This window comes from Mytilus edulis, chromosome 13, assembly GCF_963676685.1.
Source record: "Mytilus edulis chromosome 13, xbMytEdul2.2, whole genome shotgun sequence".
NCBI lineage: Eukaryota > Metazoa > Mollusca > Bivalvia > Mytilida > Mytilidae > Mytilus > Mytilus edulis.
Genome location: NC_092356.1, coordinates 10,982,319 through 11,006,942, shown reverse-complemented (window position 1 = coordinate 11,006,942; position 24,624 = coordinate 10,982,319). Strand labels below are relative to the sequence as shown.

At 30.8% G+C, this 24,624-nt stretch overlaps 3 protein-coding genes across 17 annotated transcripts in view; 1 reads left to right on the top strand and 2 right to left on the bottom strand.

Annotated features, from left to right (window-relative positions):
• Positions 1-19,387, top strand: part of LOC139501048 (kazrin-like) — a 74,975-nt gene extending 55,588 nt beyond the window's left edge. For 8 of the 15 annotated variants that reach the window (XM_071290005.1, XM_071290003.1, XM_071290004.1 and 5 more), the window contains 8 exons: positions 115-330; positions 6,572-6,762; positions 7,667-7,779; positions 8,523-8,757; positions 10,928-11,029; positions 11,817-11,983; positions 13,360-13,477; positions 15,504-19,387. In XM_071290005.1, coding sequence (XP_071146106.1) covers positions 115-330; positions 6,572-6,762; positions 7,667-7,779; positions 8,523-8,757; positions 10,928-11,029; positions 11,817-11,983; positions 13,360-13,477; positions 15,504-15,671 — 1,310 coding nt within the window. In that variant the 3' untranslated portion in view covers positions 15,672-19,387. The remainder of the gene's footprint in view (positions 1-114; positions 331-6,571; positions 6,763-7,666; positions 7,780-8,522; positions 8,758-10,927; positions 11,030-11,816; positions 11,984-13,359; positions 13,478-15,503) is intronic. The other 7 variants (XM_071290013.1, XM_071290007.1, XM_071290015.1 and 4 more) reach the window with 3 other exon arrangements.
• Positions 756-2,476, bottom strand: LOC139501050 (uncharacterized). The gene has a single exon (XM_071290018.1). The coding sequence runs from the start codon at positions 2,285-2,287 to the stop codon at positions 791-793; it is 1,497 nt and encodes a 498-aa protein (XP_071146119.1). The 5' UTR covers positions 2,288-2,476; the 3' UTR covers positions 756-790.
• LOC139501049 (uncharacterized) lies at positions 3,787-5,411 on the bottom strand. Its single transcript, XM_071290017.1, has one exon. It carries the CDS (start codon positions 5,286-5,288, stop codon positions 3,804-3,806), a length of 1,485 nt encoding a protein of 494 aa, XP_071146118.1. The 5' UTR covers positions 5,289-5,411; the 3' UTR covers positions 3,787-3,803.
• Positions 19,388-24,624: the final 5,237 nt, after the last annotated feature.

The following is a 24,624-nucleotide window of genomic DNA, read 5'->3' as shown; positions in this document are numbered from 1 at the left end:
TGCTTTATGGTTGGGTTATTGTCTCTTTGACACATTCCCCGTTTTCATTCTCATTTTTATTTCGATATATCTGCACAATCGTTTTATTTGTAAAGTTTTTTATTTCTTTTCTAGCGCAATTTGGTACGCCAAAAGAATTGAGAGATCGTAGTAACTCCCTGACGCCATTGATTGACAGTCAAAATAAAAGTAGTATATCATTACCAATCAGTGAAACATCGTCTGAAACCAAGAAGAAAAAGAGGATCAGTCTGGGATCCTTATCTAAAGTGTTCACACGAGGCAGGGTCCGGAGGTCAATAGCAATACCTGTGGGAACTGAGTTAGAAGGTAAATAAATATCTAGTTGAACTACTGTATCACAGCCAGTCTGAACACTGAGGTTGTGAGTTTCGAATCCCACAAGAAGCAGGTAAGCTTGACTCCAATCTTTATTGACTAGGATTAATATCTTTCTTACCAAAGGTCAGCAGTTGTTTACAGGTACTCTGACTTCATCAACCAATAGAAAACTGACTACCACAAAATAGCACAATGAATCTGAAAATGTCTGATTTAAAGAGTCTCTTTTATTTTAATTTTGATTTTGAAAAACACCGAAAGGGATTGAATTTATGAATTTTACACATTGAACTGTTTGAACCCGCTAATTTTAATTTTTATTTCAAAATTATGAAAAACAACATTGACAATAGAATAATTAATGAAGTTTTTTTTTTGGCAATTATACATTAAAAACGACTACAAGATAAGGATTCAAGTTCATAATTACATTTAATGTCTAAATATTTTAAATACTGTCAGATGTTTTCATTTTAACAACACATAATCCTGGTGATTTTTCTAAAAAACCTATGTTCGTTTTTTCGCCACCAACAAGTAAAAGTCCATTTTTGCCTGCATCAATACACAGAGCAAATGACAAATATTGTGCAAAGTGATGAAATTCCAGTGGCAATGGAAACTTCGAAAATTTCAAAATCCCATCTCTTTTCTTCTCATCGATGAATTCTTTAAACATGCTTATAAGATATTCGTGAGTCAAATATTCACCCTCCTCGGTGTAAACACACATCTTATGGTATTTAGAATTCAAGACTATGACATGACCCGTTGAAGTTGTTGTTATGTCTATAGGACAAAAGTCTTCATTGGAAATATTTGCTTTGTCTATAAACTTAAAATGACCATCTGTTTTAATAATTACCACTCTCCCTGCACTATCTTGTTGACAATCTACAACCCAGATGTCCCCGTTGGTAGTTGAAGTTATTTTACATGGATATGAAAATAATCTTTTGTTTTCTTTTTCAAATTCTAATGTCTGCTTTTCTTCTCCTGATCTTGACAGAATAACAACCTTACTTACTTCATCCTTAATAAGACCTACTATGATTTCGTTGTCCTTTGTAATATGGATGCTGATTGGATGGTAAGGTGTCATGTCACGAAATATTTTAAAACTTTTTTTCTTTGCAAGTGTTTTAATTTGGGTACTGTCCTTCAAAAGAACAAAAAGAATGCCTCCTTGGTCCACTGAAATATCTTGAACTTTAACCTTGATTTCTTTGATGATCTTAGCAGTACTACCATGTTCAGCTATGTATATCTTTCTGAGTGTGTTTTGATTATTATATATCCAAGCCATGGTATTGTCCTTCCTACAAATAGATATCCCAGCAATACTTCCCTGCAAATCCAGCACAAACCTTTCTCTTGTTTCGAAATCCATGTCCACATATTGTCTTGTAATTTCAGATTCCCCAATAGAGTCAAAATCTATCATTTCAATATCCAAATAAGACATAAAATGAAAAAGCTTTCCTACATTAGTACTATAAGTTGGAAGAATCTCCTTATTCATTTCTAGTAAAATGTTAAAAACTTCCTCAGGTTGGAAAGATTTCAGTGTCTTGTCAATTTTTTCAGTTCTTTGCAATAAATTTTGCCTGAGCTCCTGTAACGAAGCTTTCTCTTTTGAAATTTTGGTGTCTGCTTCTTTTTTCACATATTGTAGATTTTCTATCAAAGCATTAGTTTTTTTCTCCAAAAATATTTTCAGAACAGAAAATTGACAAAATATTTTTATGACCTCAATATTGTAACTTTCATTTGCACAAGCAAGGAATTTTTCAAATGTTTCTGAATCTCTTTCGATGACCTGGAATTCTTTTTCTGTTTTTTCTCTGATACTTTTTATTTCAGCCAGTTTTTGATCGAAAGCTTCTTCTATCTCCTTGAATTTGTGATTTGAATGGGACTCCGGTAAACAAGCCGCACAAATCATTTTATTGCAATCACAACAGTAAAAAATGCACTTCTGTTTTATGTGTTTCTCACATGGTTTGTTCTTTAGCTCCGCCCTCTTAAATATCTCAGAATCTTCTTCTCTGCAAGTCTTAATGTTCAAAACATGATGACTATCGGAAATTTTTAACTTTGAATGAATCTTGATTTTGCAGCCATCACAGAATAGTATATCACACTCATAGCATTTCCACTCAATATTTGTCTCTACTTCACAAAGTTGGCATGTTGAAGGCTTCTGAGCCATAACTACATGTAAATAGTAAAACGTCACTATATCCTTTTGAACATGTAATAATGATACTTCTCTGTCAATATAAATTATGAAAGGAAGCTATTGTTATTTATAGATAAAATCAGCTGATGATCGATCCCATGATACAATTCTGTTATCTTAAAAATGAACTTTCATTCTGAAATTTCAATTTAATTGAAAATAAACAGATAGATTGTTGCATAATATATCCAATACACACTGATAAGATAAATTTATCATTTAGATTTTATAACACTGTGTTTGTTAATGACAAAAATTGATGTTTGCTTTATGTCCCTTGCAAGTATGTATACAGGTATGCCCTGCCATAACATTCTCTTACTTAAGTTTGTCTCAACCAAATGTTATGAAACTCATTCACAATGCTTATCACCATAGCACTTAATCATGTTCAAATTTGAATAGCTTTACTTTTACCATTCTTGAGTTTTGTCCCTTTTTTTGCCAAAGATGCCAAAGTTATAAACAATGCCATGGCAAAAATCAAATGAGGATCAAAAGACAAACAAAAGAATACAAAACAAATTTAAGACTGGGAAACTCTAACACAACCAAATACAAAGTAGATCATAGGTTCTCTGGAAGGATAAGTTGAGCATGCTCCACATGTGTCCTCATCAGGTAAATGTTTTCCTGAGAACTGTAGCTGAGAAAAAAGGACAAACAAATGAGGTCCAGTTCAATGCAGGGTTTATGCTCATATCATGTTAACAAAATTTTCTTGTTCTGAATATGCACAAGAATCTTGGTGAACAAATGGTGTAAGTACCGTAGTAGAATCTATTGTAAAACTATAAAAAAAGATGTGGTATGATTAGTTTCAACTAGCCAGTCAACACTAAGGTTGTGAGTTGGAATCCTGCATGTGGAAGGTGCACTGATCCCAATCTTAATTGAGAAGGACTCTTAGTTTTCCTACCAAAGGTTGGTGATTTTTTCAGTGCACTCTGGATTCCTTCACCAGTAAAACTGACCACCATAAAATAGCACAATAGTGCTGAAAGGGGCATTAAACACCAATCAATCTATCAATAAGCATTGTTATACATGTACAGATATTTGTTTTGTTGAAATCAAAATCAATTGGTGAAATAAAGGAATGTATTGGTCCTTTAAGTGGGAATAAGAAAATTTTCAAATCATGACAATTTCAAAACACAAGTTCATAATTGAATGGTTTAATGTCTTATGATTATAAAAAAATACATGCATTTTGAATTCAGTCTTTAGAAGTTTCAATTTTCACCAAGCATAAATCTGTTGATATTTTAGCAAATTTAGTATTAATGTTTTCACTTCCAACTAGTAGTAGACCATTACTGTCTGAGTCAATACACAGCGCAAATGACAAATATTTTGTCATGTCACTAAAGTCTTCTGGAAATTTGGGTATATTGCTTGCAATCATTTCACTGTTGTCCATGTCTATATTTTTTTTAAAACTGCTTAGATATTCATGAGCCAGATAATCACCGTCCTCTGTGAAAACGCAGAGTCTATGGTACTTAGAATTTAGGACAATTACATGACCCGTTGAAGTTGAGGTGATGTCTGCAGGACAAAAATCTTCTTTGGGATTATTTGCATCTGTAATGAACTTTAGACAGCCATCTTTTTTTATGATCACAATTCTTCCTTTACTACCTGGTGGACAATCAAGAACCCAAATGTGCCCTTTGCTATTGGTAGCTATTTTGCATGGAAATGAAAATAGCATTTCATCTTTTGAGGTAATTTCAAATTCCCGCTTTTTTTCGCCTGACCTTAATAGGACAACGACTTTACATTCTTTATCCTTGATGAGACCTACTATTATTTCGTTGTCCTTTGTAATATGGATGCTGATTGGATAGTAAGGTGACATGTCCAGAAAAGTTTTCATACCATTTTTCTTCGGTAGTGTCTTGATTTCTGTGCTATCCTTCTCAAGGATAAAAAGAGTTCCTCCTGCATCAATTGAAATATCTTGAACTTGAACCTGGATTCCTTTCACAAATTTCATACCATTTTTAGCAAACTTTATTTTTCTTAGTGTGTTCTGATCATCGTAAATCCATGCCATGGTATGGTCATTCTTACAAAAAGAAACACCAGCAAGTTTTCCTTGGATATCCAGAACATACTTTTCTACAATATTAAATTTTGTGCTGACTTGTTGTCTTGTAGTTTCAATTTGAGAGATAAAGTCTAAATCTGGAATTGTAGTTTGATGCAACAGGGAATTGAAATTCAAGCGTTTTCCAACATTTATGTTATAAGTTGGGAGATTAACATTTTCAATTTCATGTAGAATACTAAATACCTTTTCAGGTTCCAAAGATATGAGTGTTTTGTCAATTTTTTCAGTCCTGAGCGATAATATTTGTTTATGTTCCTGTAACAAAGCCTTCTCTTTTGAAATTTGTTCACCTGCTTCTTTTTTTGCATCTTGTAGAGAATTTATCAAAGCAGTACTTTTTTGATCTAGGAACTTGTGCAATAGAGAATATTTATACAATATTCTAAATGCCTCATTATTATAACTTTCATCAACACATGAAAGGAATTTTTCAAATGTTTCTGTATCTCTTTCAATGACCTGGAATTGTTTATTGGTCTTTTCTTTTACACTTTTTATTTCTGCCAGTTTTTGGTCAAAAGCTTCTTCAATCTCCTGGAATTTATGATTTGAATGGGATTCTGGTAAACAAGCGGCACATATCATTTTATTACATTTACAGCAGTAAAAAATGCACTTCCGGTATTTATGGTTTTTGCACGGTTTGTTTTTAAGCTTCGCCTTTTTAAATATCTCTTCTTCTTCTTCTGTGTAAGTCTTAATGTTCAAAACATGATGACTGTCGCAAATTTTTAACTTGGAATGAATCTTGATTTTGCAGCCATCACAGAATAAAATATCACATTCATAACACTTCCATTCTATATTAGTATCTATTTCACAAAGCTGACACACAGACAGAGATTGCGCCATTGCAGTGTTTGTCAAAGTAGATGTAACACCACAATCTTTATATCACGGCCATGTTAAATAGAGTTAGTTTTGTTCAATCCAAATCAATAACTGAACTAAGCTTAATTTGCACTTAATTTACAAATATCAGCTCATTCAGTCACATGCAGGACAGGTTCAAAGTGTCTTTTTGTTTATTTGTATTATCAGATTAAATAGAAAGTTTAACTTTCAAAAACTTTACAATTGGACTTTGTCATAAGTAAACAATTATTTTGTATGTTAAATAATTATTTTATAATACATTTAGTATAAAGTAAATAATTTGACAATTTTTATCAATGAAAATAAATTACTGAACATTGACATTTCCAGAAAAATAATTGTATTTCTAGATATGTTATTATACCCCTGCTGTAGCCAAGGTGGCATTTAGATTTACCCTTGTATGTCTATATGTCAGTTCATCCGAATCTGTCTATATGTCTGCACATCTCTATGTCTTCCCTAAATTGGTTGCTATTCTCTAACTTTAGTTTCCAATGGCCAAATGTAATGAAACTCATACACAATTCTTATAAACACAAAACAGATCATGTTTGAATTTAGGTGCTGTCACTTTTACTGTTCCTGAGTTATGTCACTTTATAAATGGGAAAATTGATGAATTTTATTTTCATTCTTTAACTTAGAGTTTGCCTAAACCAATTGTTATGAAAGCTGTACACAATGCTTATTATCATAAAACACATATCAAGTACAAATTTAGGAGGGTCATTTTTACAGTTCTCAAGTTAAGTCCCAATATGTGCAAATGGGGGCATTATCTGTTAACTCCATCTATTTTTTTTTATATATCAATTGGTATCACTAAAGAGAACATAATTAAAATCATATTCCTGAATATTTTAGAAAGGAAAGGATATGGTGTGGTTTTAGCATTCTGAAACCAAAAATAAATGATCATCAGAAGATTGAATACATTTAATGATATGAATACATTTTTAAAAATTATCATGTAACTATTTACATTTCAGATTCTCCTTCACCTTCAAGAATTACCTTGTTAAATCCAGGAAATTACCAAGATAAGCTCAAGTTAGTGGAACAGTCACGTGGTTGTCACATGTCTACTTGGAAAGCCAATCAGGTGTTAGCTTGGTTAGAGATTGTCATCAATATGCCCATGTATGGAAAAACATGTTCAGAAAATGTTAAAAGTGGCAAGGTAATTGTTAAAAAAAGAGGGAGGAAAGATATTGGAGGGACAGTCAAACTCATAGATTGGAAATAAACTGACAACGCCATGGCTAAAAAAAAAAAGACAAAACTGACAAAAAATAGAACAGAAGACAAAACATAGAAAACAAAAGACTAAGCAACACAAAACCCACCAAAAACTGGGGGTGATGACTCAGGTGCTCCTGAAGGGGTAAAAAACTGGGGGTGATGACTCAGGTGCTCCAAAGGGGAAGGAGATCCTGCTCCACATGTTAACCTGCATACAAAAGTGATTATATTTATATAAAGATAAGAAGCTGTGCTACAACTGCCAATTATGGACAATTATTCACCAGAGTTCAAATGATGGGGGAAATAAACTATTATAGGCCACCGTAGCTATGAAACCCTTGACATGAAAATGAGAATCATTTTATATCTAAAAAACTTATTAGTTTGATTTACAATGAAACATAAAAACAAGGCATGAACATAGAACACTGAATAACAGATGACTAGGGACAGGCAAAATAACGTGATGGGGTTGTAAACATGATTAAAAATATTTTGGAGTATTAAATTTATGTTTTAGAACATGTCAAAGGATTTAACTAGATTTGATTGCAATGATATTGATAAGTGCTTAATGGTAATAAGGTCTTGGACCTTTGATAGCAATAAAATCCTTGAAAATTGATATCCCAAGAGTAAAAATTAATACATAGCATAACATATGTACTGCCGTTTGATATTGAACAAAAGTATGATACATTTTAAATGGACAGAACTTAAGTTTTCTTTCATTTTAATTTAAAATTTGTAAATTTGGCTAGGTGTTACTTGGTTTAAATGATTTGGAGCTTGGCTCAGTCTTGTCTATTACTAATCCTATGCATTGTAACTTTGCCTAGGTGTTACTTGGTTTAAGTGATTCAGAGCTTGGCTCAGCCTTGTGTATCACCAATCCTATGCATCGGAAGAAGATAAGATTGGCTGTTGAGGAACAGAGAAATCCAGGAGAGGCGTAAGTATATACCTAGTACTTTTGCCAATAAATGACAAAAAAGGGAGGGGAGGCTTTATTAAGACATGAAACATGGAAATAATGGTACAGTTTTATAATTAATTTATATGCCTCAGAATCCATCAGAAATTGTGATTTTATTTCTATTCTTCATCTCATCATTTGCTGTTAATCTAGAAAACACAGTTAAAAAGCACACACCTAACACCAAGCTCAAGCTGGTCCCACAGCTCCAATTTACCGTTTTAGAATCTAATGCATTCTGGGTAATATTTCCATAAGCATACACCAAAACGTTGTGATTGGTTTGAAACGTGATAAACAAAAGAAATTTTTTAGTTTGCGTCAACCAAATGTTATGAAATGCATATCAACTTTAACCTTTCTATGAGTTGTGTCTCATTATAAATGAAAAAAATGCTGAATTTTTTGTTTCCCTTCTCTAACTTTAGTTTGCCTCAAATGTTATGAGTCTTATACACAATGCTTATTAATACAAAATACAGACCCAGTTTGAATTTTGGTGGTGTCACTTTTACTGTTTCTGAGTAATGTCTGTTTACAAATAGAAAAATTGTTGAATTGTATGTTTCTATTCTCTGACTAAAGTTAGCCATTAGCTGTGTCCCACAGACACATTCCCCATTTATTTAAATCATCTAACTGTATAAAAGCATTTATCAAGGTGAGAAAAAATCTTTTTTTCTTTACTCCAAGTAGTAAATGTGAAAATTGTATTTCAGAAAATATCCCAAAAGTAGTAGGTTGGACCACACGTGGATTGCTCATCGATGGATACCAGATCTAGGACTGTCTCAGTATAAATGTGAATTTGAAAACAATCTTGTCGATGGACGTATATTGAACATTTTATCGAAAAAAGAAATGGAAAAACATTTAAATATTCATCGGAAGTTTCACCATGCTAGTGTATTACATGCCGTTGAGTTGCTGCGCAGGTTGAATTTTGATAAAGAGGTAAGAAATGAATTAAATCAGGTACACAGCCAAATTTTGCTCACATGAAATAATATTTAATGGTGTACGTCCAAGTTGAAAAAAATAAGCCCAAAATTAAAACTTTTGTTAACCCCTCATACTTTGTAGTACAAGTATCATATATTCCATTGAAAATCTTATGTGAATTTCACGTGAAAGCTCAAAATTTGCCTGTGTATGTTGTTAATTTTGCATAAGAAGAAAAATATTTAACGTTTTGATTTATAAGTTAAGATATACTGTTGAACTGCCATTTATGTATTGCTTATTTGTATATGCCGATCTTAAGAGAATACACATATTTATTTATTATCCAAAAAATGTGAAAATATTGGTACTGCACAATGTAGTATCACATTTTTATGGCACTTGCATTTTCAACTTGGATTGAAATTGTTTTTATTCCTTATACTGTAAATTTTCGAAATTAATAGAATGAAATTCAAAACAGTGTAGCTGTGGCCATTGATTGACACATTAAAATCATCCATTGACTGGGACAATTTACTTGAACGTTTGTCTGTAAGGACCACTGTTCACGACGTACCTACGATAGACATTTAATTTGTGGGGTCACCAAAGGTTTCTTAACGCCTTTAATTATAAAATAATTCGAAAAATTAATCAGGAATAACCTTTGTGTTTTGATTTATATAATTGATATAAATCAAAATATCGTGTTATTTCTGATTAATTTTTCGAATTACTTTATTTAGGTGTTGAGAACCTTTGGTGACCCCATAGTTTAAGTGTCTTTAAAAAGTACATAGTGAGCATTGGTCGTTACATACAAACGTTCACCTAAATTGTCCCAGTCAATGGATGATTTTAATGTGTCAATCAATGGCCACAGCTACACTGTTTTGAATTTCATTCTAATTTATAATAAATTATTATTGTGACTCCTTAATCTTATTAAGTGATTGCAAATAAATTATATAAGAATGTAAACTGCTGAAATTATGAAGGCAAGTTTTTATTACGGCAAACCTGATGCTCTAGCTTTAATTTGTATTAATTTAATAAAAACTTTGCAATAATTTCTGATTTTACCATATTGGAAAATCACATTCATGATAAATGCTACTTCAGAATCATATACCAACATCCTGGTCTTTTCAGGAGTCACATGGTCAGTAATGGTTCATATTCATTAAAGTCATATGAAACGAGTGACTGGTGAAAAATAATGTTTATCCAATTCTTGAACCAATGCATGTATATATCATAAACTTAGTCTTCTTTGCACTATTTTATCATTTTTACCCAAAAATACCGTTTTATTGTCATTTTTTTGCCCCAGCTACAATAGTAGAGGGGCATTATGTGTTCTGGTCTGTGCCTCCGTTCGTACATTTGTTCGTCCTTTGGTACGTCCGTCCGTGCATCCGTTCGCTTCAGGTTAGTTTTTGGTTAAGGTAGTTTTTTAAGACGTTTAAGTCCAATCAACTTGAAACTTAGTACACATGTTTCCCATGATATGATCTTCATAATTTTAATGCCAAATTATAGTTTTGACCCCAATTTCATGGTCCACTGAACATAGTAAATGATAGTGCAAAGTTCAGGTTAAAGTTTTTGGTCAAGGTAGTTTTTGATGAAGTTAAAGTTACATCAACTTGAAACTTAGTACACATGTTCCCTAATTTTCATTCCAAATTAAAGTTTTGACCCTAATTTCACGGTCCACTGAACATAGAAAATGTTAGTGCGAGTGGGCATCCGTGTACTATGGACACATTCTTGGTTTTTCACTCTGTCTATTATGAAGTGAAAATATGGCAGCTCATAAATATTCGTGTTTTGAAGCCGTAGTTTACCGATTGTCACCTTAAAGTAAACATTCAACAAAGAAGCACGGATATTGAGCATGTGTATAACATGAACAATCAGATAATAGTTTATTTCAGTTACAGATCCATGCGTATTGCCATCACCAGATTTTTACGAGTAGGGTCACGCTAAGGTCACTGGAAGCAACCAATTAAAAAAAAGTAAACTTTTTCTCAATTTGGACAAATTGAAGAATTTTCTTCAGAAAAGAGTATCTTTACATAAGTTTAATAATGACAACTATCCATTTTGTTATAAAAAACATATGCATATTTTTTTTTTAATTTGAGGTTTCATATGACTTAAAATATTTCAGGTGCTAATTGAGCGAAGATCAAAGAGTGAAGAGGGTGACACTGATCCTTTGGTCTGGACAAATGAACGAGTCATTAAATGGGTACAATCAATAGATCTTGAGGTATGACCTGTATGACCTATGTAAATTATCTAAAAGTTATTTTTCCAAAAGACAAAGGTTTATAAGTATTTGAATTCATGGTTTCAAATTTTCATTTACAAAAAAAGAACTTCCTCTAACTTTAGTTTGGCCCCAACCACATGTTACAAAACTTCTTCACAATGCTTATTACGACGACATTCACATAAAATTTGGGTAGCAAAATATTTACCTCACCTGAGTAATATCCCTTTATAACGTTATATGCAAACCAGGGCATCATCTGATTCCTATGGAAATATTCTCCGTATATTTCATCTCAAATTTTCACCAATTACAAAAAGAGTATTGATGTGTCATTTTTGATTGGTTATTTATGTGAGGCAAGAACCAGTAAAAGATTGACCTTTTATATAGATATGAATTGTAAATATGTGGGTGATTATATTTGATTGAAAAGTGTAGAGATTAAAATTTGAACGCAAAAGGTTAAAAAAAAAAAAGGCAAATAAATTACAAAGTTGAAGAGCATTTAGTACCAAAAGTTCCAAAGGAATTTTCTAATTTTCTATGTACAGCTAATGTAATCTATTACTGTGGTAGAAAATCTCAATAGGCATATAGAATTGAATGTTTAAGAAGGCAAGCATTTAGGTAATATGCTAAGGGAGACATTTTTTTTTTTTTTAGTGTAAACAGTCTATTAGTTCAAATAATCTGACTTATTTTAGTTCCCTGTATGCTATGAGTTATTTAATTATTGTAACTCTATTTCTGTTTTTTACTTCTCTGTTCACCTGTTTTATAGGAGTATGCAGAAAATTTAAAGGATAGTGGTGTACATGGTGCTATTTTAGTTCTAGAGCCTCAGTTTAATGCTGACACCTTGGCAACAGCTCTAGGCATTCCTCCGTCAAAGTCGTACATCAGACGACATCTCAAAACCGAGTTAGAAAGTCTAGTCAAACCAGCAAGGTAAATATGTGTTTCCCTGGCAACATTGATATGATCTTTGTCAATGAAATGTTTGTAAGTGTTCACATCTTCTTCTTAAGCAAAAGAGCATTTGTGATCCTGGCATGTTGTTCTCTGTTTCCTGCAATTAACATGCATCATATCACTGACTGAGAAGCATGCATCTTCGCTAGCCAAGGGTAACAATCTGAACTTCTCTTTTTCACCCATGGCAGATTAAGACAGAATGTATGTATATAGTGAACATAGTGCCATCTAGCCACAGAGATAAGCCTACCCACTCAAGAGTACATCATAATTGACCAATGACAGCACATGTACTCTTTAGTTTGAAGGGGTGAAAATGATTCTCTGTCCAGTGTTTTGTAAAATTTGGTAAATCAAAATCTTCATATTGACCTTGACATTAAAACATTGCATGAGGAACATATCCAAGAATTACAATAAATTGATTAAGAACTTTAAAAGTGTCACTAAATATCGTCATATGTTTTTGGGATAAAAACTTGTTTGCTCAATCTGCAAAATGCAATTTTCACAGTATACATTTTCTTCAATTACAAGATATCATCTTGAAGGTATTTTTTGATTTGATACTGCAATGACCATTGGAAATCATAATCATTTGGATCCCACATTCTGACTGAATCTGTTGAGGGTTAAGAGTAGCAGGTTTCGATAGTCACCCATGTGTATCGAAGATAAGAAGCATGTTTCATCAAACACTATACAAAAAACTCAGTTGAATGATTTTGGATTTAATTTATGCAGGCATTTCACAAATTGGAAAATAAACATTCATTTTGCATTTTAAATTTTACTTAAGAACACAATCTTTAGTTTTTTAAATGCACACATCTTGTCGAAGTAAAGGATGTTAAAAAAGAAATGTATTTTTTTTGACAGTGAAAATTGGAAATGCATGCAGCAATTCAAAGTCCCTTTGTCATGGTAATCTTTCATAGAACCACATAGGTTGTTGCTAATTAGTATACATATGAAACTTGCAAAAATGCAAAAGTAAAACACAAATAAAAAAAACAATGACTCTTTTCTTAAACATCTTTGTTATAAAAATTAATTGTAAGTTAATTTGAAATGATTACGAATTGTTAGCTTTCTACTGATCCTGAAAGCAAATTTTAAAAGACACAAATCTGTTCTTAGACAATCATCTGAAAATCTACTTAAAAAATGATTTAGATTTAGATTTCCGTCATTTAATAAACATTGTACCAAATCACATGGCGATTTGATTTCAACATTTATGTGTGTCCACCTTTGTACACTAATCTGTGTCCACACCTTTCATTGTTTTATTGAATGTTTGTCCACGAGAGTGCCACTAACACAACACTAACCGTTTTCTTTTTCAGAGATAATCTCACTTTAAACAATAGCTTCTCCACATTGGGCCGAAACTCAACTCTGGGTCGGTCATTTCGTGGTCCAAATTTGGACACAAGTGGAAGCAAAACTCGTATTAGCTTCAGGGTAAGTTTTTATACATACAGACTGTATGGGCTTTGCTCATTGTTGAAGGCCGTGCCTATAGTTGTTAATTTCTGTGTCATTTTGGTCTCTTGTGGAGAGTTGTTTCATTGGCAATCATACCACATCTTCTTTTTTATATGTACACTATTTATAGGAACAGATAGGATATGTCCTAGAAGAAAATGACACCAAAAATATCTTTGAATTGCTTGGAAGTAAAATAAGTTTTAGAAAACATATTGTATTGGGTTTACATCCATGTCTCAAAATCAGTGCATATAAAGCAAAATACACACAAAAGCATAAGAATTAGAACAGGGCTTTGATTACTGTTTTTCAGTAAGGAATCGGTACTTTTTTTTTGCTGACCCCAAGTGATCCAAAACATTTATTTTAAGAAGTCAATATGGATTGTTCAAGTGTTTATATTACAAGGAATTCAATCAATATGTAACAACATGTTTGAATATTTATACCCCCGCTTTAAAAAAGGGGGGGTATACTGTTTTACCTCTGTCTGTCCGTCCGTCCGTCAGTCTGTCCATCAGTCCATCAGTTCGTCAGTCCGTCCGTCAGTCAGTCCGTCCCATGAAACTTTCGTCACATTTTTCTCAGGAACTACACATCCACCCTTTCTGTAATTTGGTATCAACATTTATATATGTCAGCCATACCGTGTGATGCGTTTTCAGATTCATCACTTGACAACTTCCTGTTTACCGAACACTTGTCTGATTTTACACATGATAGCCAAGTTGAAAATTTTCGTCACATTTTTCTCAGGAACTACAATACAAGGATTTCTGAAATTTGGTTTCAGGATTTATATAAGTCAGCTATACCGTGTGATGCGTTTTCAGATTCATCACTCGACAACTTCCTGTTTACCGAACACTTGTATGATTTTACACATGATAGCCAAGTTGAAAATTTTCGTCACATTTTTCTCAGGAACTACAATACAAGGATTTCTGAAATTTGGTTTCAGGATTTATATATGTCAGCTATACCGTGTGATGCGTTTTCAGATTCATCACTCGACAACTTCCTGTTTACCGAACACTTGTATGATTTTACACATGATAACCAAGTTAAAAATTTTCGTCACATTTTTCTCAGGAACTACAATACAAGGATTTCTGAAATTTGGTTTCAGGATTTTTATAAGTCAGCTATACCGTGTGATGCGTTTTCAGATTCATCACTCGACAACTTCCTGTTTACCAAACACTTGCATATTTTTACACTATTAATATTATCCACTTGCGGCGGGGGTATCATCAGTGAGCAGTAGCTCGCAGTTTCACTTGTTTGTTGAAACTTGTCCTTTTGATTACATTGTTGTGTGATTGTACTTTTTAAGTTGTTGCCATGGTAACATGCAGTTCATATTGCTCTAGGAATCAATTGCCATTTAAGCACCTGATTTCAAATATTACAAATTTTTTTGGAAAATATAAGTAAACTCTTCATAGATACCAGGTTTAAAGATTTGCAAACCAGAAGCATGTTTTGTCTACAAAATACTCATCAGTGACGCTTTAATCAATAAAGTATGAAGTTGAAGAGCATTGAAGTTAAGAAATTCTGAAAGGTTTTGTCAAATGAAAATTTTTAGTTTTTAAAAAGACATTATTGCTATTTGTGAATTAACAAACTTTAGTCAAGATTTTGGGACATTTGAAATGATGACTGCATATGACAATCAGTTTTGTTGCATCAGATAGGCGACGTTCAAATTTTATGAGAATTTTGGATGTGTTATTATGGCAGGAAAATAATGATAAAGTGCAATTAAATAAGTTGCCTAGAAAGAGGACAATATGAATATGATGGTCTTTTAACAGATTATGAAATTTTATATAATATTTTGAAAATTACTTTACTTTAAAAAAGATTGATTTAATAAATTTGATCAGATAACAAAATATCAAGATTATAAAACCTAAGGTATCGAAATATTTATATTATCTATTATTAGACAGTTATAATGTATATTTATATTTATATATTTCTGTTTTTTCAGGGCTCTCTTGGGCGGGCCTTTGGCAGGAAAGTCAAAGAAGACCTCAACAAGCTCACAATAGATGTAGAAACACCGAAACGCAAAATCTCCGCCCCATCAGACTTTAAACATAATACATTACAGTCAGTGTTCGAACAGGAAATCACACCCAAAACAAATTCATCATAGCATTAGCCTAGTCTGTGTTTTATGTTTTCAATTGTTTTAATTCACATGTTTTGTTAATATGACATTATTGTCCCTGAAGACTTCTGATTATTCATTGTTGATGATTGTTGTGTTTAACGATCCTGACTGGCTCTACAGCCTTCGCAGGGTCGGTCAAAATTATTAAACACCTTCAAAAATGGAAAATTTTAATTGAAAAAGGTTTTATTTTAAAAGATTTATTTTTATGTTCTTAAATTATTCTTTTTTTTTTATAAAGTATAAAAATACAAGTCCAGCTATGGCAATTTTTTAGTTGTATATGTAATTCATTTTTGCCACTTTGTTTTACGTAATGCCTCGTTCACATGTACATTTAATTCGAATTGAATGCGAATCGAATTGGCTAATCGCGTTCACACACTCTTCTGTTTCAATTCGAATTGATTCGAATTGGCTAATTCGAATTAACCAATTCGCATTAGATTTACCTTTTGTTAATACAAATTAAAAGTTAACGTCGTAAGGACAGTAAAGCGAATTTGACACGCATTGTAATTCGAATTACAATTGACGTTAGGACGTAAAACGTTTCGAATGCGAATTAAACTAATTCGAATTAGTTAATGTGAATCGAATTCGAATTACGTGTGAACTGAGCATAAAAGTAAGGCAGGTAACAATATCATAATGTTGACTATAACGGAGTTATCTCCCTCAAGACTTGTTCATCCTTTCTTGGATTATCCTTGTGCAGTCTCAGGGGCAAACTGCTATTGTTTACACTACATGTGAATATTGTACTATAACATAATCACACAATATTTCATTTTTTAGGCCACACCATATGAATTTGATTTTAGTTGAATACTCAAAATGAAACAAATTATTATCATGTAAAAATTTCCTTATCAGTAAGTGATTTTTTTGTATAGTTGAAAGATATTTGCTCCCTTACAGTGCTAATAAAAGATGGAAATGTTTTGTTTATTAAGCCTTTATAAAGGCTGCTCTTTCAGAAAAAGGAGAAACTCTTTTGAATTAAACAAAAATTTAGATAATTTTAAACGAACTTTAAAGGACGTTAATATATTACACCTTTTAATGATAATTTGTATTCTTTTAGGAGTTCAAGTCTTAAGAAACTGTCTGTCATAGAAAATAACTTTGATAATCATTTTTGAATAATAAAAATATTACTGATTTCTTTATTTTCTAAGATAAATGTAATCTGACACCATAGAACAATTAAGTAATTTGGTGTGGCCTAAAATATTTCATTGTATTTCATGACATTATTCACAAGGAACAGTAGATGTAATGTAGATATTAAATACAAGCATAATTCATTACTTTTTATAATTTACATATCATTTATACATACACACAAGCATAATACCAAAGACTTGAAAGGTTTTTCAGTATTGACATGTAATCAAAATTATCTCCCTTATAATTATAAAATGTAGGGAGAATCAAATTATCTCCCTTATATTATTAAAATGTTGGAAGAAAATAAATTATCTCCCTTATATTGTTAAAATGTTGGGAGAAAATGTCATTTTATTGTAACAATCTTAGACTATTTGAACTATTTGTATTTGCAATGTCAGTTGAATAATTATCCTGTATTTTAAACGTACAAATAATATTTTATGAAATCTTGTTTTAGATATTTATCATTAGAAAAAACTATGATGCAATTACATTGTATAAACACATTAAAAGTTGAATTTGTACATTTAGAAATTTGTGTTTTTCCTGACCTCAGAAAAACATTAACAACAAAAACATTCATGTAAATTCAATAGTAATATTTTATGGACGTTTTTATGACAAATTTTTATATTACAGTTTAACATATTTAACTTAAATGTTTAGTCTTTCACAATTTTAGTAGATGATTTTTAAACGACGTCTTTCATTAGAATTAATTATAAACATTAAGTACATGCATACTTTAGAATTTTATGTAAATGACTATTTATTTTAAAATCCCATGACAATCAGACATTTTATATACTTGCTAACATGACTCGATGCAATCAGTTTTATTTATTTTTTTAAAAGTCAAATTAAATATAGTAACCAAAAAAATGACATGTGTTCCCTTTAATTTACTCAGTAGGTCTATGAGTAGGAATATTCAACTCTCTAAATAGAATTTAAAGCTCATAAATATGTATAAAATATACGCATTTTGAATTGGTAAAAAAACAAGATTTGTTTATTTACATATGACAAATGTATGTAACCTTATTTATCATAATACATAAATGTATATGTATATATATGTGTGTATAATGTGCAATATTAATGTGATAAAAATGTGTGTTGTGAACTAAAAGATTAATCGTGTACATAGTTAAAGAATCATTTACCAATAGTTTAATAAAACAGTTTTGGCAAAAAAAACTGTAAAAGAGTCATTTTGGATTCTCTTCAAGTATTTCATGCTGAAGTATCAACTATCAATGACAAAATTCTGAAAAGTAATGTGATTAATATTACAGTTTTCTAATCCTTCCCATTTTTTACCTTTTTTTTAAATTGAGCATTAAAGAGTAATTTCAAAAACAATATCTGGATTAGCTCCCTTTGTACAAAGAGAATTCAGTGCATCACAAACTACAATTTTGTGTTCTAAAGATAGATATCCCTCACTTTTCTAAAGACACTTTTATGTTGATTATTTGAAACAAAATATTTGTAAATGACATAAAAATGAGAGGAATTGTTTTTTATTTATAGGTATACAGGGTTGTTAAAATCATGACTTAATAAGGCCATATGCATATTTGTCATTTTAGGATTTTTTCTTGAACCAAGCATTGTAAATTTTATTAAGTTGATGTTACATTTATCATCCTATTAAAGAAAATCACATTTTTCTGATTGTTCCTGCAACCTGAGTTATAATAATATGATTTACAAGATAAAGAAGCGAACTTTTACTGAAAATACGATTCCAACACAGTGAGAAAATTTCTATGACATTGTACAGAACAAATGAGTTATTATACAGATTTCTAAGCCTCGGTATACCAATATGATGGTGTCTGATTTTAAATATTGGAATACTGAATACTTGTATTCAATTTAGGCAGCTACTTCTTTTGAAATTCTCTTGGGTTCTCATGATTTATCATGCCTTTACCATGACGTGTACAACAAACAACTGAAATTTTAATTTTAGAATGAAATTTGAAAAATTTAATTTCAGAATTTCAGATATATTTAGAATGAAATTTCAGAATTTTAAATTATCAGACTGACATCAGAGATAAAATCAAGTAAAGATTTAGAGGGTTTATAAAATCTTTTGTAATTTATTATTATCCTATAACCTGAAACTGGGGACCCCTTATGGAGCTACATATTATGCAGACTTTTCACAAGTTCTTCTCTAATATTCCTTGTTGGGGTCCCCTTTTTCAGAGAACTGGATCTGCAACTGCCCATAGATCTTTAGATTCTGAAACTTTATAACAATTGTTAAAATAATGATTATTGCAGGATATTTCAAAATATTATTCTGTTAAAGTTTCAGGTGATGAAAGTTTTTTTTTAAGTAGATATTTTTATTGTTTTATTTAATTTACAAGTTTATTTAATGAGAAATGTTTGTGTATGTTAGATAGAGAATGTGTGATGAAGTTAATTGTACATTTCAAGTTTTATGTATATTTTGAAGCTTTTAGCTTAAAGCCTAAAATTAAAATCAAAAGTATTTCAAATGTCTTTGTTCTTATGTCTATGTTACTGCTGGGGGAAGTTTCCTCCTCAAGGGTACTAATAGGGTACTACAAGCCCATTGTTGACATGAGTTATTATTGATATGGTCAAAATTTATTATGATAAACAGTTTACAAAACTGTGCATTTTTCAATAGAATTTTTACTTCAAGGAAGATAACTGAAGCTGTCTTGGGCAAAACTTTTCGGAAACTTTGTACTTTTTCACCTTCTTTTTTGAAGACAAAACACAAAAAAAATTGCTTATAGTATCTGAGATATGGACTTGACCACCAAATCTTAAACTTTTTCACTGATCCATGAAATGAGGTCCAGGTCAAGTGAAAACTGTCTGACGGGTATGAGGACCTTGCAAGGTATGCACATACCAATTAAAGTTATCCTATCACTTATAATAAATGAGAATTTAACATTACAAAAAATCTACACTTTTTTTAATCAAGTAGTCACTGAACCATGAAAATGAGGTCAAGGACATTGGACTTGTGACTGATGGAAACTTTGTATCATGAGGCATCTATATACAAAGTATGAAGTATCCTGGTTGTCTACCTTCTAAACTATAAAGCTTTTTAGAAGTTAGTTTACAGGGCAGCTGCAGCCAAATCACTTTGCACTGATGACCCATTGAGGCATTGGGCTGTATTCTGCTTTTTGGTTTCGATGATTCTTTGTTGACGCATTTCCTGTTTACTGAAGGGTCTGTATTCATACCATATCATATGCTCTCATCCAGAGTATGGTTTAATTTGCCACTAAACATTAAACAGCCATCCATATATCAACCAATATCCGATTCCCCCAGAAAAGACTTGGAAGCAGCCCAATCAACAACATACAATACATGGCTGAGAACATGGGTTGGTACAGGAACCAACAAAAAAACTTATTCTATGCACAATCTCCTAATTCACCTATCTAGCAATTAGACTGTTGGTTTTCCAGTTTGAATGGTTTTACACTAGTAATTTTGGGCCCTTTATAGCTTGTTATTCGGTGTGAGCCAAGGCTCTGCGTTGAAGGCTGTACATTGACCTATAATGGTTTACTTTTTTTAAAATTGTTATTTGGATGGAGAGTTGTCTCATTGGCACTCACACCACATCTTCCTATATCTATGTTGTAAAAAGTAAAACAATAAAAATCTGCAGTCCATTAACCAACAGGATGACCACTTGATGACTTGTACAACAAATATAAAAGATGACGGTTTCAAAATGTGCTCATTAATACAGAAATCTAGCAAGTGCAACATGTGGAGCAGGATCTGCTAACCCTTCCAGAGCATCTGAGATTACCCAGTTTTTATTATGGTTTGTGTTGATTAGTGTTTAGTTTTCTATGTTGTGTCTTGTATACTGTTGTTTGTCCATAGGTCTTTTTCTTTTTGTGCCATGGCTTTATCAGTTTATTTTTTACTATATTGGTGAAAGTAGAATTACCGGACAACAGAGTACCTAAATTTAAGATATAGTAATTTACATAACACTCGTCTGGATTTTAATCTGATTTGGGCCTAAGCAATATAGCTCAGGTAATTTTTCTGTGCACCCTCAAAGCAATATTAAAACACTGAATAAATAAACACAAGCTGCTTTTTAAAGATTATTTTTAATCATTTAATACATTTCAAGTTAACTTGTATAACATCTAATTGATTTTAAAATGTTTACAAGCTCATGAATAACAACAGAATCAGTATAAAGGGAGTTAACTCAGAAACATCTCACTAGATGGGAGATAACTCTTGTATTCTTATAAAGAACACAATTTATTACACTATGAACTACAAGTAATAATTATATTTCATTGGATTTCATATTTTTTTTCAAAACCTATTTGTAGATTAGTTTATTTGGTAAAAAACATTTTTTCATGAGATGGCTAATGCACAATAAATATGGACAGAAGCTAAATATTATATTTCATTGGATTTCAAATTTGTTAAAAACTATTTGTATATCATTTTTTTGTAAAAATATTCATTGGACGGCTAGTGAAGAATAAATATGGACATAATTATATTTCATTGGATTTCAAAATTTGTTAATAGATATAGGAATATGTAGTATGAGTGCCAATGAGACAACTCTCCATCCAAGTCACAATAAAACTATTTGTAAATCATTTTTTTGTAAAAATATTCATTTATAGGACGGCTGGTGTAGAAAAAGAATGGACGGAAATGAATAATGTCACAGTTTCAAAAAATCAACTTATGACATGGCAACTTCAAAAAAAGGTATTTGAGCATGAGCAGGCGGTTGCTATGTGTAACTTAAATAATAAAAATAGTATTTTGATAAAAATGATAAAATGTTGATGATTCCAATATTTTCATCATTTTCTAATAATGTACAAATTGATAAATGGAATGCATCGAAGTTAAATATCAATAAAACATGTCAAATGTTAGATGTATTTCTTGTTTTAACAAAGGTTAAGAAAACTTGAAACTTTGATCATGATAAATATTTCAAGAATTACAATTTTGATGCTTTATGATAAGTTGATTTAACATACCCAAGAATATGACGTAATACATGTATTTCCAAGTGTCTAAACACAATACCGCTGAAGTGTCTAAACACAATACTGATATACATGTACAATGTATTCATTATGATTTGTTTGAAACCAATTTTCGTAAATTTCACAAATAAAGGTGAAAACCTAATTTAAAAGTTTAAAAGGCAATTCCAAATTCAAGAAAGGCCAAAGTCATTTTAGAGCAGTTGTTTCTTTGTTCAGCTGGCTACCCAAATTGTGTTTCTGTCTTGGAAATATATTCCAACATTAGCAATTTGGTGTTTTGAGGCTTATTTAAGAAAGTAAATAGGGCTTCAACTCAGTAAAATATGGATAATCAAAAGAAAAAGAAAACAAGTAGTAAGGGAGTTATCTACCCTTAAAATGAGTGTAAAACACAGCACACATTAAATACACAGCAATAAAGAAAATTGTAAAAAAACAATATTTATAAATAAAATATGATACAAATAAATTAATAAACAAATATATTGGACAGAATCGAGACAGTAGACCATAAATATTGGTCAGTATACATGAGGGTCAGGGAGGGGTTTACAGAATAGAAAATAAAGGGTAAAAATTGCAGAATTAAAATACAAATAATATAAAGAATAGAGAATAATGGACGCTGATATATTTATAAGATTGAATAATGGAAAAAATGAATAAAAAATAGAGGAAAAAACCCAGTCTAAAACGATAATGAATACAGAAATGAAATTAATACACCCTTCCAGACCCCTCATATATGCCACTTTATAGCACTTTTTAACAGTCAATACATAAGTATACAGATAAATTGTAATAAATAAATAAATAATTTAATTAAAACGTCATGTAATACTTGTTACTTTAAGTAATAATAAATTCTCCAGATATATAATAAATATCAACAATTTAAAAGCCTGAGAAAACCAAGGCATTATTTTTTAAACCTATTTCAACATTTGTTCGTCAAAATCAATATCCAATTTAAAGAGATTAAATTAAAAAAATGTAACAGTAAAATTTTGTCACGATCTAACTTTTAAAATACAAATTGTGTTTGTAAGCAATTTAAACATGTCACGATTTTGATTTTATCTGTAAAATTAAGAAAATAAACAAAAAATATAGAAATATTTAGACAAGAAATTTTTAAAAAGACTGCTTTTTTTATCGATAAACTCAACGAAAAATCGAAAGACGAATATATCGATATTTACAGTTATTCTATCAATTTCTATATCTTATCTCCTGAAGAAGATATTTTTCAGTAATAATTGATTTTACTGTAATTTTAAGATATGTACAGTAAAATCTGAATAATAACTGACAAAATAAACATCTTCTGTTCATTTGATGCTATATGTGTTGAATTTTCACTACATTGTTTCTTATTCAAATTAGAAATTTTATTCAATATTTAATTCAGTAAAGTTTAAGGTACAACGTTCTAAATAGCATAATTTGCTTGAGTAAAGATTTTCTTGTTTCATTTGGCAATTTAAAAGATACCTAACGGCCATTAAGAAAATAATGAAATATTTGAAAGACAGATTAATATGTGAAGCAAAATAAGAAAAATTAAATACTAAAACACTCCTTCTGAAGATTTTTTATATCTAAATACTTAGGTCTAGTATATAAGTACTTGTTGTACCAAGGTGTCTACGTAATGAATTTTTATGTCAATGAGGGTGAAATTCTGGAATGTTTTGAAAAAATATCATTTAAGTATAGATTGGTATTAAAAACAATTTAAAATTCAAATTGTTATCTGTATATATTATGGACTATTAATTCAGAAAAAAAGAAATGAATAAGAAATGATCAGAAATGTAACTTAAATCAATAAAAAGGCAATAAAAGTCTGTCATGCATAACAAAATAAATATAGTATTAATGGACGGTTTGTTTGACGTAATTCCTATATAATGAACAACCCATTTAAAACGATAAAATCTTTATAAAAGACATTTATGATTTAAATTAAATATATCATACATTTTAAGTTGGCAAATGTCATCATATAAAGTTAGTTACAATAATGAACTCTGAAGAACAAAGCATTAAGTTAAGGGAGTTCGCTTCTCAGTTTCAAAGTAATTAACTTTTCAAAACACTAGTTTATATAGATAGAGGATTCATAAAGGAATCCAAAGAGCAAAAAAAATATATAGGTCACCGTACTTGTTTTCGAGATATAAGCAATTGAAATTTTGGCGGGAACATATTCTCTCTTGACTTTTCATAGCTTTATCATTGACAAGTTGAAGTTCTCAAAAACTGTTAAAAAGTAATTAAAATTTTATAAGACTTTTACAGATGGCTTATCATTATACGTGTAAAAGATTTAATAAAAGAAAAATGGGGGTCACCAGGCAAATTTTTTCAAGGCATTCAAATGGATAAAACCAGAGGATTCCGAAAATCTGACAAAAAATCTAAAACATGACAAGCCAGCTTCCTTAATTAAAAACAAAGTAGAAGAGCATACAAGGTATAAAAATTAAACTTCCTAATGATATATTGAAAAACCATAATTCATGATCTAAAATATGTAAATTTTCATAAACTTGACGTTTTTTTCTTCTGTCTTCAACAATTGCAGATGAAAAGTCCTGATACTTTACCAGTTTTTGGCTATTTTTCTAACCCCAAAAATTCAATTGTTATTTATTAGTCCAAATTATGATTTTTATAAG

Excerpts from the sequence above, each read along its gene's own strand:
- LOC139501050 (XM_071290018.1), bottom strand. The coding sequence starts at position 2,287 with ATGATTTGTGCGGCTTGTTTACCGGAGTCCCATTCAAATCACAAATTC.
- LOC139501049 (XM_071290017.1), bottom strand. The coding sequence starts at position 5,288 with ATGATATGTGCCGCTTGTTTACCAGAATCCCATTCAAATCATAAATTC.